The sequence below is a fragment of the Elephas maximus genome, chromosome 8 (genome assembly GCF_024166365.1).
Source record: "Elephas maximus indicus isolate mEleMax1 chromosome 8, mEleMax1 primary haplotype, whole genome shotgun sequence".
Taxonomy (NCBI): domain Eukaryota; kingdom Metazoa; phylum Chordata; class Mammalia; order Proboscidea; family Elephantidae; genus Elephas; species Elephas maximus.
The window spans coordinates 12,550,088-12,565,129 of NC_064826.1; the positions used below are offsets into that span (position 1 = coordinate 12,550,088).

The following is a 15,042-nucleotide window of genomic DNA, read 5'->3' on the forward strand; positions in this document are numbered from 1 at the left end:
ATCCACTGAGTTAGCACAGATGGGGGATGAGAAGTCTTTGATAATTTTTATAAAATTCATTTGCATTCGTACTTGGAACTATTTCCTTAGTATAACGATCATGCCTCTACCCTTTTCTTACCACTTTTTAAATAGATAACACTACAAATCTGTATGTGGATCAAGAGGAAGTCAGTCATTCAAACAAAACAAGGGGATACTGCATGGTTTAAAGTCAGGAAAGGTGTGTGTCAGGGTTGTATCCTTTCATCATACCTATTGCATCTGTATGCTGAGTAAATAATATGAGAAGCTGGACTATATGAAGAATGGGGCATCAGGATTGGAGGAAGACTCATTAACAACCTGGGTTATTCAAATGACATAACCTTGCTTGCTGAAAGTGAAGACAACTTGAAGCACTTATTGATGAAGATCAAAGACTACAGCCTCAGTATGGGTTATACCTCAACATAAAGAAAACAAAAATCCTCACAACTGGACCAATAAGAACCATCATGATAAATAGAGAAAAGATTGACGTTGTCAAGGATTTCGTTTTACTTGGATCCACAATCAACACCCATAGAAGCAGCAGTCAAGAAATCAAAAGACGCATTGCACTGGGCAAATCTGCTACAGAGAACCTCTTTAAAGTGCCGAAAAGCAAAGGTGTCACCTTGAGGACTAAGGTGTGCCTGACCCAAGCCATGATGTTTTCAAGTGCCTCGTATGCATGTGAAAGCTGGACAATAAATAAGGAAGAGTGAAGAAGAAATGAATATTGAATATACCCTGGACTGCCAAAAGAACAAATCTGTCTTGGAAGAAGTACAACTAGAATGCTTCTTAGAGGCAAGGATGGTGAGACTACGTCTCACATACTTCAGACATGTTATCAGGAAAGATCAGTCCCTGGAGAAGACATCATGCTTGGTAAAGTAGAGGGTCAGCGAAAAAGAAGAAGACCCTCAAGGAGATGGATTGACACAGTGGCTGCAACAATGGGCTCAAACATAGCAACAATTGTGAGAATGGCACAAGATCAGGTAGTGCTTTGTTCTCTTGTGCATACGGTCGCTATGAGTCAGAACCGACTCGACAGCACCTAACAATAACAGCAGTAACACAACACTGAATTAAAATCAAAATGAAGGGTTAAACAATGTTAATTAGTATCTGCAAGTATTCAAAAGAATGGAGACAATCCCTCCAGCTAATGCTGACTTCTTTTCAATGGCTTCATATAAAAAATATCAACTGTGTATCCAAATATGTATATATATACCACCACTCATCTGGTGAACTGGGGTGGGCCTTTGAGTTGTTGTTTTGTTAAGGAACTGACCCCTGTCAAAAGAAATTCACTGGATACTCATCTTTCAGTTTGTCATACTCTGGTGGCTTTCGTGTTGCTGTGATTCTGGAAGCTATGCCACCAGTATTTCAAATACCAGCAAGGTCACCCATGGTGGACAAGTTTCAGCAGAGCTTCCAGACTAAGACAGACTAGGAAGAAAGACTTGGCAATCTACTTCTGAAAAAACTGGCCAAGAAAAACCTTATGAATAGCAGCAGGGCATTGTCTGATAAAGTGCTGGAAGATGAGCCCCTTAGGTTGGAAGGCACTCAAAATTACAACTAGGGAAGAGCTGCCTCCTCAAAGTAGAGTTGACCATAATGATGTGGATGGAGCAAAGTTTCCAGGACCTTCATTTGCTGATGAGGCATGACTGAAAATGAGGAGAAACAACAGCAAACATCCATTAATAATTGGGATGTGGAATATATGAAGTATAATCTAGGGAAATTGGCAGCTGTCAAAAATGAAATGGAATGCATAAAGATAAATATCATAGACACTAGTGAGCTGAAATGGACTGGTATTGACCATCTTGAGTTGGATAATCATATGGTCTACTCTCCTGGGAATAACAAAGAGAAATGGCGTCACATTCAAGGTCAAAAAGAACATGTCAAGATCTGTCTTTAAGTACAGTGCTGTCAGTGATAGGATAATATTTATACTCTTACAAGGAAGACCAGTTAATATGACTACTATTCAAATTTACCCACCAACCACTAAGGCCAAAGATGAAGAAACTGAAGATTTTTACCAACTTCTCCAGTCTGAAATTGATGGAGCATGCAGTCAGGATGCATTGATGATTATTGGTGATTGGAATGCAAAGAAGAAAGATCAGTAGTTGGAAAATATGGTCTTGGTGATATGAATGACACCAGAGAGCACATGACAGAATTTTCCAAGACCGATGACTTATTCATTGTAAGTACTTTTTTCAAAAACATGAACAATGACTATATACATGGACCTCACCAAGTGGAATACATAGGAATTAAATTGACTACACCTATGGAGACGATGAAAAAACAATATCATCAGTCATAACAAGGTTAGGGGCCGACTGTGGAACAGACCATCACTTGCTTATATGTAAGTTCAAGTTGATGTTGAAGAAAATTAGAGCATGTCCACGAGAGCTAGAGTACAACCTTGAGTATATCCCACCTGAATTTGTAGATCCTCTCAAGAATAGATTTGACGCATTGAACACTGATGAGCGAACACCAGACAAGTTGTGAAATGACACTGAAGGCATCATATATGAAGAAAGAAAAAGGTCATTAAAAAGAGAGGAAAGAAAGAGAAGACCAAAATGGATATCAGAAGAGACTCTGAAAGTTGCTCTTGAACATAGAGTAGCTAAAGCGAATGGAAGAAATGATGAAGTAAAAGAGCTGAACAGAAGATTTCAAAGGGCAGCTCAAGGAGATAAAGTGTTATAATGAAATGTGCAAAGACCTGAAGTTAGAAAACCAAAAGGAAAGAACACTCTCATTTCTCAAGCTAAAAGAACTGAAGAGAAAAATCAAGCCTCAAGTTACAGTATTGAGGGATTTATGGGGAAAATATTACATGATGCAGGAAGTATCAAGAGAAGATGAAAGGAATACACAGAGTCACTACACCAAAAAGAAATCGTCGACAAAGAAGATGGAAGGAATACACAGAGTCATTGTACCAAAAGGAATTGGTCGACATTCATTCATTTTAGGAGGTAGCATATGATCAAGAACTGATGGTACTGAAGGAAGCAGTCCAAGCTTCACTGAAGGCATTGGCAGAAAACCAGGCAGAACACCAATTGAGATGTTTCAACAAATGGATGCAGTGCTGGAGGTGCTCACATGTCTATGCCAAGAAATTTGGAAGACAGCTGCCTGGCCAACCGAGTGGAAGAGATTCGTATTTGTACCCATTCCAAAGAAAAGTGATCCAACAGATTGCATAAATTATCCAACAATATCATTAATATCACATGCAAGTAAAACTTTGCTGAAAATCATTAAAAAATGGATGCAGCAGTACATCAACAGAGAACTGGCAGAAAGTCAAGTCAAATTCAGAAGAGGAGGGGGAATGAGGGATATCATTGAGGATATCAGATGGGTCTTGGCTAAAAGCAGAGAATACCAGAAAGATGTTTACCTGTGTTTTATTGACTATGCAAAGGCATTCAACTGTTGGATTATAACAAATTATGGATAACATTGGGAAGAATGGGAATTCCAGAACACTTAATTGTGCTCTTATAGAACCTGTACATAGACCAAGTGGCAGTCGTTGGAATAGAACAAAGGGATACTGCGTAGTTTAAAATCAGGAAAGGTATGCATCAGGGTTGTATCCTTTCCCCATAATTATTTAATCTACATGCTGAGCAGATAATCTGAGAAGCTGGACATGAAGAAAAGCTCGGCATCAGGATTGGAGGAAGACTCATTAACAGTCTGCTACATACAGATGACACAACCTTGCTTGCTGAAAGTGAAGACGATTTGAAGTACTTACTGATGATCAAAGACTACATACAGCTTTCAGTATGGATTGCACCTCAACATAAAGAAAACAAAAATCCTTACAACTGGATCAATAAGCCCCATCATGATAAACAGAGAAAAGTTTGAAGTTGTCGAGAATTTCATTTTACTTAGATCCACAATCAACGCCCACTGAAGCAGCAGTCAAGAAATCAAACAATGTGTTGCATTGGGCAAATCTGCTGCAAGAGATCTCTTTTAAGTGTTAAAAAGCAATGATGTCACTTTGAGGACTAAGGTGCACCTGACCCAAGCCAGGGTATTTTCAATCACCTCCTATGCATGCAAAAGCTGTGCAACGAATAAGGAAGACCGAAGAAGAACCGATGAGTTTGAATTAGAGTGTTGGTGAAGAATTTTGAATATACCAAGGACTGCCAGTAGAAGGAACAAATCTGTCTTGGAAGAAGTACAGCCTGAATGCTCCTTAGAAAGTGGATGGGAGACTTCATTTTAAGTACTTTAGACATGTTATCAAGAGGGGCCAACCCCTGGAAAAGGGCATCGTGGTTGGTAAATTAGAGGGTGATCAAAAAAGAGGGAGGCTCTCAATGAGATGGATTAACACGGTGTCTGCAACAATGGGCTGAACCATAACAGCGACTGTGAGGATGGTGCAGGAGCGGGTAGTGTTCTGTTCTATTGTATATCGGGTAGCTGTGAGTTGGATCCGACTCGACGACACCTGACAACACTACTACGTGTGTATATGCGTATCTACTATATATATATATATCTCCCAGCATTCTGCAAATGGTTTGCTCTTGGCTACTAACCGAGTGGTTGGTGGTTTGAACCCACCAATAGGCACCACGGAAGAAAGACCTGGTGATTTGCTTCTTTAAAATCTATAGCCAAGAAGACCCTGTGAAGCTCCGTTCTGCTCTGTAACACACAGGGTTGCCACGAGTTGAAACTGACTAGACGGCGCCAGTTCGGTTTGGTTTGGGTGTCGTTGTCAGCTGCCATAGACTCAACTCCAGCGACCCCACGTGTGGAAAGTAGCACTGCACTCCACAGGGTTTTCAAGGCTGGGGCCTTGAGGAAGCAGATCACCAGGCCTTACTTTCGAGGAGCCTCTTGGTGGGTTCGAACCTCCAACCTTTTGGTTAGTAGTCCAGTGTTTAACCATTTGCACCATCCAGCGATTTCTTTGTTTGGGGATATATTCCCATCTATCTTTCTATCTGTCTGTCTGTCATCTATTTGTCTATACAGAGAAGTGTAGATGTATATTTGTATATATATGTAAATGTGTATATATACACACACACATACATATGTACAAATGTATACATAGCTTTATATATAATACTGAGAAATTGGAGCTTTAATGTTCAATAGCAGTGTAAAATAATAGACTGCCAGAAATTATGTGATCCTTTAAAATCAAGATGTAGAAGAATATTTAATGATGTAAAAAATTGTATGACCTATTATGAAGAGAAAAAAGCAGATTTTAGAATAGTATGTAAATAAAATAGGGTTTTATTTCTATAAATTAATTATGTGCAGAATATATAGAGAGACAAAGTAGTTACTCAATGGAAGGTTAACAGTGGTTATTTTAATTTAATGGAATTATTGGTGATTTTTTTTTTTGGTAAATCTTTGTACTTTTCAACTTTGCCAAGATTTTTAAATTAGCAGTCATCAGTTTTGTAGTCAAAAACACACTTATTAGAGGGATGAGGTATTATGCCTGTCCCTTCCTCTTAGTCTCTGCTCATTGCTTCCAAGTTTGGTGTAATACAAAGAGTCTTAAACTAGAAATCCCAGTAACTGCTTCCCTGTTTTTCTATTTGGTGATTTTTATCCCACCTTTGTCCAAAAAAGGCTGTGGGTCCCAGAGCTCACTGTGTCTCCGTTACCTCCTGTGGTCTCAGGTAGAGTTGGTGAATCTCTGATTCCTTAGTTATAAACCCCACCTGCCCAAATGGTAGTCTCTTCCTCTTTAACTTACCTCGCTTACAGGTTTGATGTGATGATTACCTAAGACATCGGATTTGGAGGTGCTTTGGAAGCCCCAAAACACTAAACAAGGAAAAATCCTTATTAGCAAGTAATTGTTGACTAGCAGTGTTTCTGCAATTCTTGATTTTGTTGTTTTTGGGATCTCACTCCAAGTGTTTTTGTCTTTCCTTTGCTCTGTTACCTCCAGGGTAAGACTCCTCAAGACAAAGCACAGCAGGCTGGGGACCTGGATTTGGCTGCTTACCTAGAAACCTGTCAGAACTATAAGATCATTGGCCATGAGGACCTGGAAACTGCTGTTTGACCCTGGTAGACAGGCAAAGAGCACCTGAGCGAGCATATCACCTATGCCCTCCCAGCCATCGGGCAACTCCCCTGGAAGAAGCTGATGGAATCCATCTATCTGTCTCTCTCCTGCAAGAATCTGTCTGAGACCATGCCACCAGTTTAAGGGCTACCAGGATAGACAGCAGAACATGATAGCCCGTTGAGAATGAGGCAGGCTACTTGGAGATGTGTGGACTACGACGTCCACAAAACTTGATCCTTACTGCTTCCAGCAAGTAGCATGAACTTCTATGTTCACCTGTATAACTTATTTTAAAGATTCAAAGGATGTCCGTGTTAATGGCACTGCTCCCTCCTCCCACTATGCAGCCATCTTTCCCCGAACCACACAATTCTACTGTAACTCCCTATCCGTTTTAAGAATACGATATTATCTGTTCTCTTTCCATTCCATCTTTGAAGACCACAAAGTTGTCTGAAGGTCTTTTGAAACCCTCTGGATGTTCTGCAGAAACAGCAAAAACAGAGCTATAAATCCATTTCAATTTCCAAGACTAAATATACCAAGAAGACTCCTTAGAGACTCTTTGCATGCCCCCCTCCCCTTCCTTTTTCATTCATTATCTAGGAGTTGGGAAGTGCCACATGGATAATGTCAACTTGTTGTGTGCTATATCTCTGAGGTATGGTGAGGTGGCTGGGAGTTGTCTGTGCTCTGAGGTGCCTCAGAGAGGTCAGCCAGGGGTCGGCCCAGGTAGCTGGGCTGTTGCTGGGAGTCATGAGAGACTGGTTCAACTTGGGCTGTTTATACAGCTCAGGACCGCCTTGAGTAGCCATCTTTGCCTTGCGCTGCAATAGAGATGCGCAGTGGATTCATCAAAGGCCCATAGCTAGCTGGCAGAACCACTCGATGTTAAGTGCTGTTTAAATGGCAGTGCAGAAAGGCATGTGTGGAAACTGTGGTCACAGCAAACAGACCACTATAACAGCATTAACGTCTAAACTCTTTTGAGTGAGAATAGAAAACAGGCCGACGGGCTTGAAATCAAACAGCAAAAGCAAAAGTAGCAGCGTGTGTCAAGATAACACAGGCAAGAACGCAGTCATTGGAATGTTAAACAGAGGCTGAGAAGCATAGAGTCTAGGAGACAGTGGTCAGAGGGGGCCCGTTTTAGTTTTTCCTGCCAGGGTTTTGGTTTTCATCACTCTAAGTAAGTCTTGTCCCAAGGACAAAGCCTTGTTTAATGAGCTCCACTGCCAGATTTCCTGAATGCCTGGATCTTTCCAATGGACGCCTCAGCGTACTACCGGTCAGGCACCAACATGGTACCTGACACCACCGTAGCCTCTTTTTCATGCATGGGGTAGTCTCCTGTCTTCTTTTCTCTATTTTATCTTCCCCTGTCAGAAAGGTCTGAGTGCAAACCACCAGGGGGCCTGGCCAGAACTGGTGGTACAATGGTGACTTTTGATCCTGACACAGAACAGATGGTACTTCCCGGTACCTCTACGGGACTCTCCGTGAAAACGAAAATGTCCGGAGAAAAATCCTCTAACGTTTTGTCAGAATGCCTACTTGACATGGGTACAAGGCAGAAATAAAAGCGGGTGTTTCAGGGGTTTACTTCTGACAGACGCCGCTGTCTCTGAGCTTCCTTCCATTTTGCTCTTGGATACAAGCCAAGCGCTTCCCTGGCGTTTCCGCATGTGAACGTGAGTGATAGTTTCTCCACATTTAATCTGAAGGTCCAGTGGGGACACATTGCTTATCTGAGTCACATTTGGTCACATCTCATCATTTTGAAAGTACGGCTGTGATATGCTGTATAAAGTTGGAGCAGCCTCCCTGAGGATGGGACTTGATTACCACGGTATGCCCCGTAGTCATTTCAAAATCAGATCGTTGGCGTCATTTCCAGCCGTGGGAGAATGGGCTGGTTGTGAGTAATCTATTTCCGTATATTATATAGCCATAGATCCCAGAAATGGAAGTATCTTTTGGATTTTATGGTGAAGGAAGGAGGGACTGTAGTAGATTGTTTCCAGAAGCTGGAGGAAAAAAAAATATATATATGTATGTATATTCCAGGGGAATGTAATCACTGTGCTTCTACTGGGAGTTTTTCAGTTGGTAAGACTGTTGGGGAGATATTGTGATGACAGAAATATAACATAATCCCTGGAACAGACTGGAACCTGGCTTTGAATGGTGCCTTCTAGCACCTGGATCGAGCCAAACACTTGGCCAGGCGAGTGGTTTACCCAGCCGCCACTGCTGGAATGAAGGACTCTGTTTTCATCAACTAGGATCTCAGATTTCTCTGTGCGTGCTTCAGAGCAGCCCAGAAAAAGCTAAGGGTACAGGTGGCCATGCGCCAACTCAAACAGTTCCAACTGGAGTCAAAAGCAAATCCCTGGTATGAAAACAGATGAGGTTCTGACTACTGGAGGGCCCTCTGGTGCACTTGGAAATCATTCCAGCCCCCCTCCAGATAAATACTAAGTCATCAGGGGCCTACGTTATTGATAGTGGTGATACGTGGCCAAGGCAAACAGCACCGTGAAAAAACAAGCACCTCCAGGGACTTGGGCTTTCCAGAAAAGGAGTATCAAAAGTGAACAGAACAGGCCCATATTTAACGTCTTAGATATTAAATCTACCTCCTGTAGCCTTTATTTTAATTGATCGCTGTGTGTGACTGTCCCGGGCTTTAGAGAGAGCTAAGGCCATATGGTCCAGGAGTTTCGACTTGGCTTAGTATATTGTCTCCTGTTAATGGGCCATCAAAGTGTGTTGAAGCAAGTGTTCTGGCCCTGGTCTGAACGCTCAGGCAACTTTAATTTAAAAGGCATAACGATATGTACCTATAGAAAGATCATTTTCTGCAAAACCTGCTGAAACAGTTTTACAAGCTTTGGCTGGCTCTGCTGGCATCCCTTTGTGTTTGCCTGAGGACAACCCTTCCTGTGGTGCCACTGTCTGCCTGGGATTCCATTTTTAGATTAGGCTAATGGAGGGATGAGAAACGGAGAGTTATTAAAAGGCAACATCCTGTAACCTTAAAGCAAGTCATTGTTGCAGCTTTATATTCCGGCATTAGACTTCAATGATATAGAACCCAGTTCAGCTGCGGCTTGATCACATTCAAGAACTTGATAAAGACCCGAAGAGAGTAGAGAAGGAAATAAACACCATGGCCGGGAATTTGGCTTTGAGAATTCACATCGCCTCTCTGGAGGTGAGAACCTAAGACGAGAGCAATTTCTGAAACAGAGAATTTAGCTGGCACGGGCAGCTGCCCCTTATTATCAGTGACAACTGCCGGAAGGTTCCATCCACCCCATTGCTCCTTCCCTTTCCTCAGAGGTGGCCTAGTGCTTAGGTGGATCTGTTTGTGTTGTGAGATTCTCAACAGGTAGTTAACTTTCATTTGAACCCAGTAACAGTTCCTTTGCCTGAAGGATCGTTGAAATTTATATGCTAGCATCCTCACACTATCCATGTCTTAGACAATGTGGGGCGGCTGTTTCCTTCTGTAGCACGTCCATTTTATTTAAAATGCTTAGATTTCCCTTTTGATTGTAAGAGTAGCACATGGTTTTTACAAAAGGTTTGACTCACGATGAGCATCAGACTCAAAATCAAGGTGTTCCTTGTGTGAGTGTCTTCTGCCCCACGCCCCAGAGATAAACACTGTTAACACTGACATGCACTGTTGCTTGTGTGTTCTTTCAGAAACACTCCATGCATATACAAGCGTATCTACAGACAGCTGTACTTATTTGTATACATATATGTGTATATATGTATATGTACCACACATGCATATATTGCGCCACGCCCGCATAGATTGCATAGTTTAAAAAAGAGAAAACATTCTAAAAGCATGTTATCCTTCGTGTATGTGTAGTTAACACTTACAGGCAAAGATAAAGTAGCAGAGAATTTTCATTTATTCTGTGTTGCCACTACTTCTGAGCTTAGTTCTGTCCTCTTTGCAGCACCTACAAACGTACATGATATTGGCTATTGCTTGTGTCATGAAATCCAAGGCCAAGGGGTTTTGAAATTCTTTATGTTGCCTTCTGTGTATCCTGAAACCTACATTAGCCCAGAGACTTGTCTACGTTCCTTCCTTTCGCTGTGATGCTTACACCACTTTACAGGGCTGAGTTTACAAGGCTAAGACTCAGTAGGCTGCCTAACGATATTTAATTCGGGCAGGCTACTGCCAGGAAGGTGGTAGTCTCTTGGATGGGTCTGGGGTCTGAGTAGCCTGGCTTCCTTCCAGCAGCAGTAGCTAATGAAATCACTGAGAACAGCACGCTGTTTTATTCAGTTATGCAGTTTAAAAATAAAAATAGATCTTTGTTGAAATGGTTCGTCATAACCATCAAGTAAAACTAAGAACTGCTCTACTTAAACAGATTGTTTTCATTTTAGGGGAAAAAGTAGAGGAATATTAAATTAAAGCGCTTTCTGAGGGATCTTTAACATTTATTTAGTATTAAGTAGCCTCTGTCCAGGCCTTAAAAGAACCAGCTCTGAATCTGTCCACTTTTCCCATTCTCTGGAATCGGATCTAGCTGATGAGGAACCCTGCAGCTCTTTCTCTGACGCGCCTCTCCGACTGGCCTCGCCGCTGCCCCTGTTCCCGACCCCATCCATCTCTCTTTTCCCAGCTCCTCCGGGCTCCTGGCCGTATCAGCAGCCCTGCTCCTGGACTTCTGCTGCCATCTTCAATGATTCTATCACGTCGTTGTCGGTTGCTGTCGAGTCGATTCCAACTCATGGCGGCCCCGTATGTTAGAGAGCTGAAGATATCTTTCCTAGATATTATGCTCAAAATGAAATCAGCCTCTGGGACAAGTACCCATTTTGCCCAAAGGACAATTTGATGTCCCCTGACCTTGAGCGTCTTACAGAATTATGACTAGCCTGATCCCGAGAAGTAATCCCCCAGGTGGGGGTGGTAGTTGCTGCCGGGCTGGCTCATCTTCACTATTGTTGGTGTGTTTGAATCCACGGTTGAGGCTATTGTGTCAGTCCATCTTATTGAGAGTTTTCCCGCATTTTCACTGACCCTCTACCAAACGTGATGTCTTTTTCTAGCGACTGGTCTTTCCCAATGACATGTCCAAAGTAAGCAAGCTGAAGTCTCACCATCCTTGCTTCTAAGGAGCATTCTGGTTGTATTTCTTCTAAGACTGATTTGTTTGTTCTTCTGGCAGTCCACGTACGGTGTTTTCAATATTCTTTGCCAATACCACGACAGCTGGCAAATTTCCATCTTAGTAAAAAAAAAAAAAAAAAAATTTTTTTTTTTTTTTTTTCATACCATGAGGGTACAATACTTGGCTTCTGTCTTCTTTCACATCTAATAATGTAATCAGCGTGCCCCCTTGAGGTCACCTCGATGACTGGAGTATATAATTTTATACCCCTACTGGGGCTCTGTTAGGCTATGACCCACAGTTTTATAAGAGATCTAAAAATAGAAACTAAGCAAGGAAAAGTGTCTCTGGACCACCTGCCCTCCCTGGACACCGAGATTCACTGAACTGGTTCTAAAAAGACAGGAAAAAAAAAAAAAAACAAAATTTTCTAGACAGTTGAAACAATACATTTTAAAATAGAATTTTGAATGTTGGAGGTTATTCTCATGATGGACAGGTGCTGGAGGCTATTTATACATCTATTTAGTCATTGATTTATGTATGCAATCATATGCTCACAATCAATCATTTGTTTAAAAAAGTGATCTCTTACCGTGATGCACACCATACTGAGGACACAGCGGTGACTGCCGCACACAAAACTCTGGACGTTGTGAAGCCAGCAGCCTAGGAGAAAGTCTCCTTCCAGCGTGCTCAGCGCCGTGCCCAAGAAACCAGGACACCAGGGCACAGGCGACAGGAACCATGTGTTGGAGTTACTCTTTTGCCACAAAGTTTTATTTCTATGAAAACAAGTTAAATAGGAAAGCAGTGATGATATTTTACATTTCTGTTGCCTTGGAGTCTTGGTACTGTTGGCAAAAATGTATTTCAAGCTAAGACTTTAAGATAAAACATAGTCACTGCTGAAATGGGGGCTGAGACTTGCTTGTCCCAGCTCTCAAGGATGTGGTTGGTTTTGACTAAGTAAATATAAGGAAGATCTAGTATAATTATTGTCCAGTAGCGGAGTGGGCGATATTGTGGCGCTAGTTATCAGCTTTCAGCCTTCGGAAGCCTGTGAACAAAGGGCCCAGGACCACCTTGGGAGTTGTCGTGGTTAAGAATGTGTGATCTGAGGGGACTGGGATTAAATCTATGATTTTTTACAAGTTTCCTTTAAGACATTTTTGTTGATTTGCAGGTTTTCATTTTAACCATTCACAAAAATCTTGATTTTTAGTGTTTAAAATAATCATTTTATAAGTGAAAGTCTTTAAAATCTTGCTGGGAATGGCTTTTAGTTTCCACTTAAAATTTTAAAAACTAAGTACGAATGTAGGAGCTAGTGGAAAGAAAGCATACTAAGAAGTATAACTCAGTCCACAATAGTTGTGGAAGCATTATGGATTTTGATGAATATTCTAGGCATTCTCAGGCCAAGTCATATTAGAAATCTGTCTTACTATCCGTCCAATATTAAAAGTGCTGCAATTTAATATTCTTAGAATTAAGTTTAATATAGCCGCAGAGGAAAATTCTGCCTGAAAGATATTTGGGAGCCAAGTAAATGTAAATGGAGGCAATCATGGAAAATGCCTTGGCTTCTGCTACCAGCAAGATAATTACAAAGGCCTGCCCATGAAAATAGTAAAGAAATGGTCCTGTTTTTTCCCCCACCTTCCTAAGTTTCAATATTTTGAGCCAAATGGCATCTGAAATGGGAGTCTTCCACAGTGGGAACAACTTAAATGACCTTGCTGCTCAACCCTTTAGTCAAACACACGTAAAGCTTCCAGTAGAAAATAACGTGAACCAGCAGTTCAAATCTGTGTTGTTCGTTAGCTCCAATTTCAATAATTTCTGAAATGTTAGTGCTTTACCATTTTTGATACTTTTGGGTTTCAATACGGCCCTGTGAGGTGGATGATGCAGGCAAGACATTTCAGGTGAATCAAGAAATCTCATGGCAATGAGTTCCTTGCATGGCCTCGCAGAGTTAGTGGTGGAAATGCAGAGAGAAATGAAGTCTTCAGGTGTTCCAAACCAACATGTCTACAATGGGTGTCTCTCGAGTAAATAGATTTCTGCCATCGCCTTCGACGTTGATTTACATCAATCACTTACATTTCCATAGTGTAGAAGATGCCTCCATGAAAAAAAAAAAAAAACTTACCTAAGATCCCAAGCAAGGTAGAACTAGGGGAGAAGAAGAAGGAAAAGCTCACAGGTTTTGCTAGCACACAGGGGCTTTTCAGCCTGGATATATTTAAGGAAATGGGTTTGGAGGTCTTGGGTACCAGGATAGATTTCATGAGAAGAGATGAACACTGAAGGCGACTTCCTGCCTTCTCTGTCTCATTTGTGATTCTCAGCACCCTACATTCTTAGTACTGTTTCCCTCCTCGGAAGTTACTATTGGAATTATGTTATTTCAGAACGCCTACATTGTAAGTGTGGAAAATTGCCCTATTATGAAAGACTCTATTTCTCTAAGTTTATGGGTGATTATGCAAAGCTAGGAGCTCTGGTGGTGCAGTGGTTAAGAGCTCAGCTGCTAACCAAAAGGTTGGCAGTTTGAATCCACCAGCTCGTCCTTGGAGACTCTATGGGGCACTCCTACTCTGTCCTATAGGGTCACTATGAGTTGGGATCAACTTGGCAGCAGTGGGTTTGGATTTTGGTTTTATGCAAAGTTAAGTCTGCCTTAAGCCACATAAGTACAGATGCCACACAAATGTAGGAAGCTGTGTTGTACTTACAGTGGGGAGAACACACAGGCCTGAAGTGTCGTTCAGTTATGAGTTTCATTTTTAAGGGGACATCAATGGATGAATGGGTAATTATGTAGAAAGGGGATGTCTGAAGCCAAAATTAGATTAGGAATATGAACGTTTGGAGGACACTGGTCAAATAGGCCTGTTGGAGTCTGGTCCTGTAGGGGAGCCAGTCTGCAGAATAGAACAAGGACAAAACAGGACAGGGACAGACATTAAAAGAAGAAAGCGTTAGTGCTTCCATAAATATTTACTTTTCCTTAACATGACATCCAGAAAAATGAGTTGGGATTTCTAAAAAACAGAATTTCCCACTTCTAGGGTATCTTGTAGTATTGAAGTGAAATTTGAGCAACCAACTCCCAGGATCATGTAGGCAGAATTCCTTTATCTGTGAGGGAGCTTGGACTAAAAGACTCCTGTGGTATTTTCTAGGTTTAGATTTCTATGATTTTAGACTGGGGCTAAACTCAATCAGAGCTCCTTTTCCAGCTCCCTGGTGGCACAGTGCTTAAAAGCTCAGACAGCTAACCAAAATGTCAGCAGTTCAAATCTACCAGTGCTCCTTGTAAATCATATGTGACAGTTCTACTTTGTCCTATAGAGCCTTTATGAGTTGGAATTGACTGGAAGGTAACAGATTTGGTTGGGGGTTTTTGACATACAGATGTTAATGAAAGTATTTTTATAATAAAAGTAGTCATCCTTATGTCTTGGTTATCTAGTGCTGCTAAAACAGAAATAACACAAGTGGATGCCTTCAACAAACAGAATTTTATTCTCTCACAGTCTGGTAGGCTAAAAGTCCAAATTCAGGGCATCAGCTCCAGGGGAAGGCTTTCTTTCTCTGTTGGCTCTAGAGGAGGGTCCTTGTCATCAACCTTCTCTAATCGAGGAGCCTCTCAGTGCAGGGACCCTGGGTCCAAAGGTCACGCTATTCTCCTGGCTCTTGTTTCTTGGTGGT

At 41.6% G+C, this 15,042-nt stretch overlaps 1 protein-coding gene across 1 annotated transcript in view; it reads left to right on the plus strand.

Annotated features, from left to right (window-relative positions):
- The window catches only part of DGKI (diacylglycerol kinase iota), a 491,936-nt gene extending 484,996 nt beyond the window's left edge, over positions 1 to 6,940 (plus strand). The window contains exon 33 of the mRNA XM_049893911.1: positions 6,044 to 6,940. Coding sequence (XP_049749868.1) covers positions 6,044 to 6,160 — 117 coding nt within the window. The 3' untranslated portion in view covers positions 6,161 to 6,940. The remainder of the gene's footprint in view (positions 1 to 6,043) is intronic.
- The last annotated feature ends 8,102 nt before the right edge of the window (positions 6,941 to 15,042 follow it).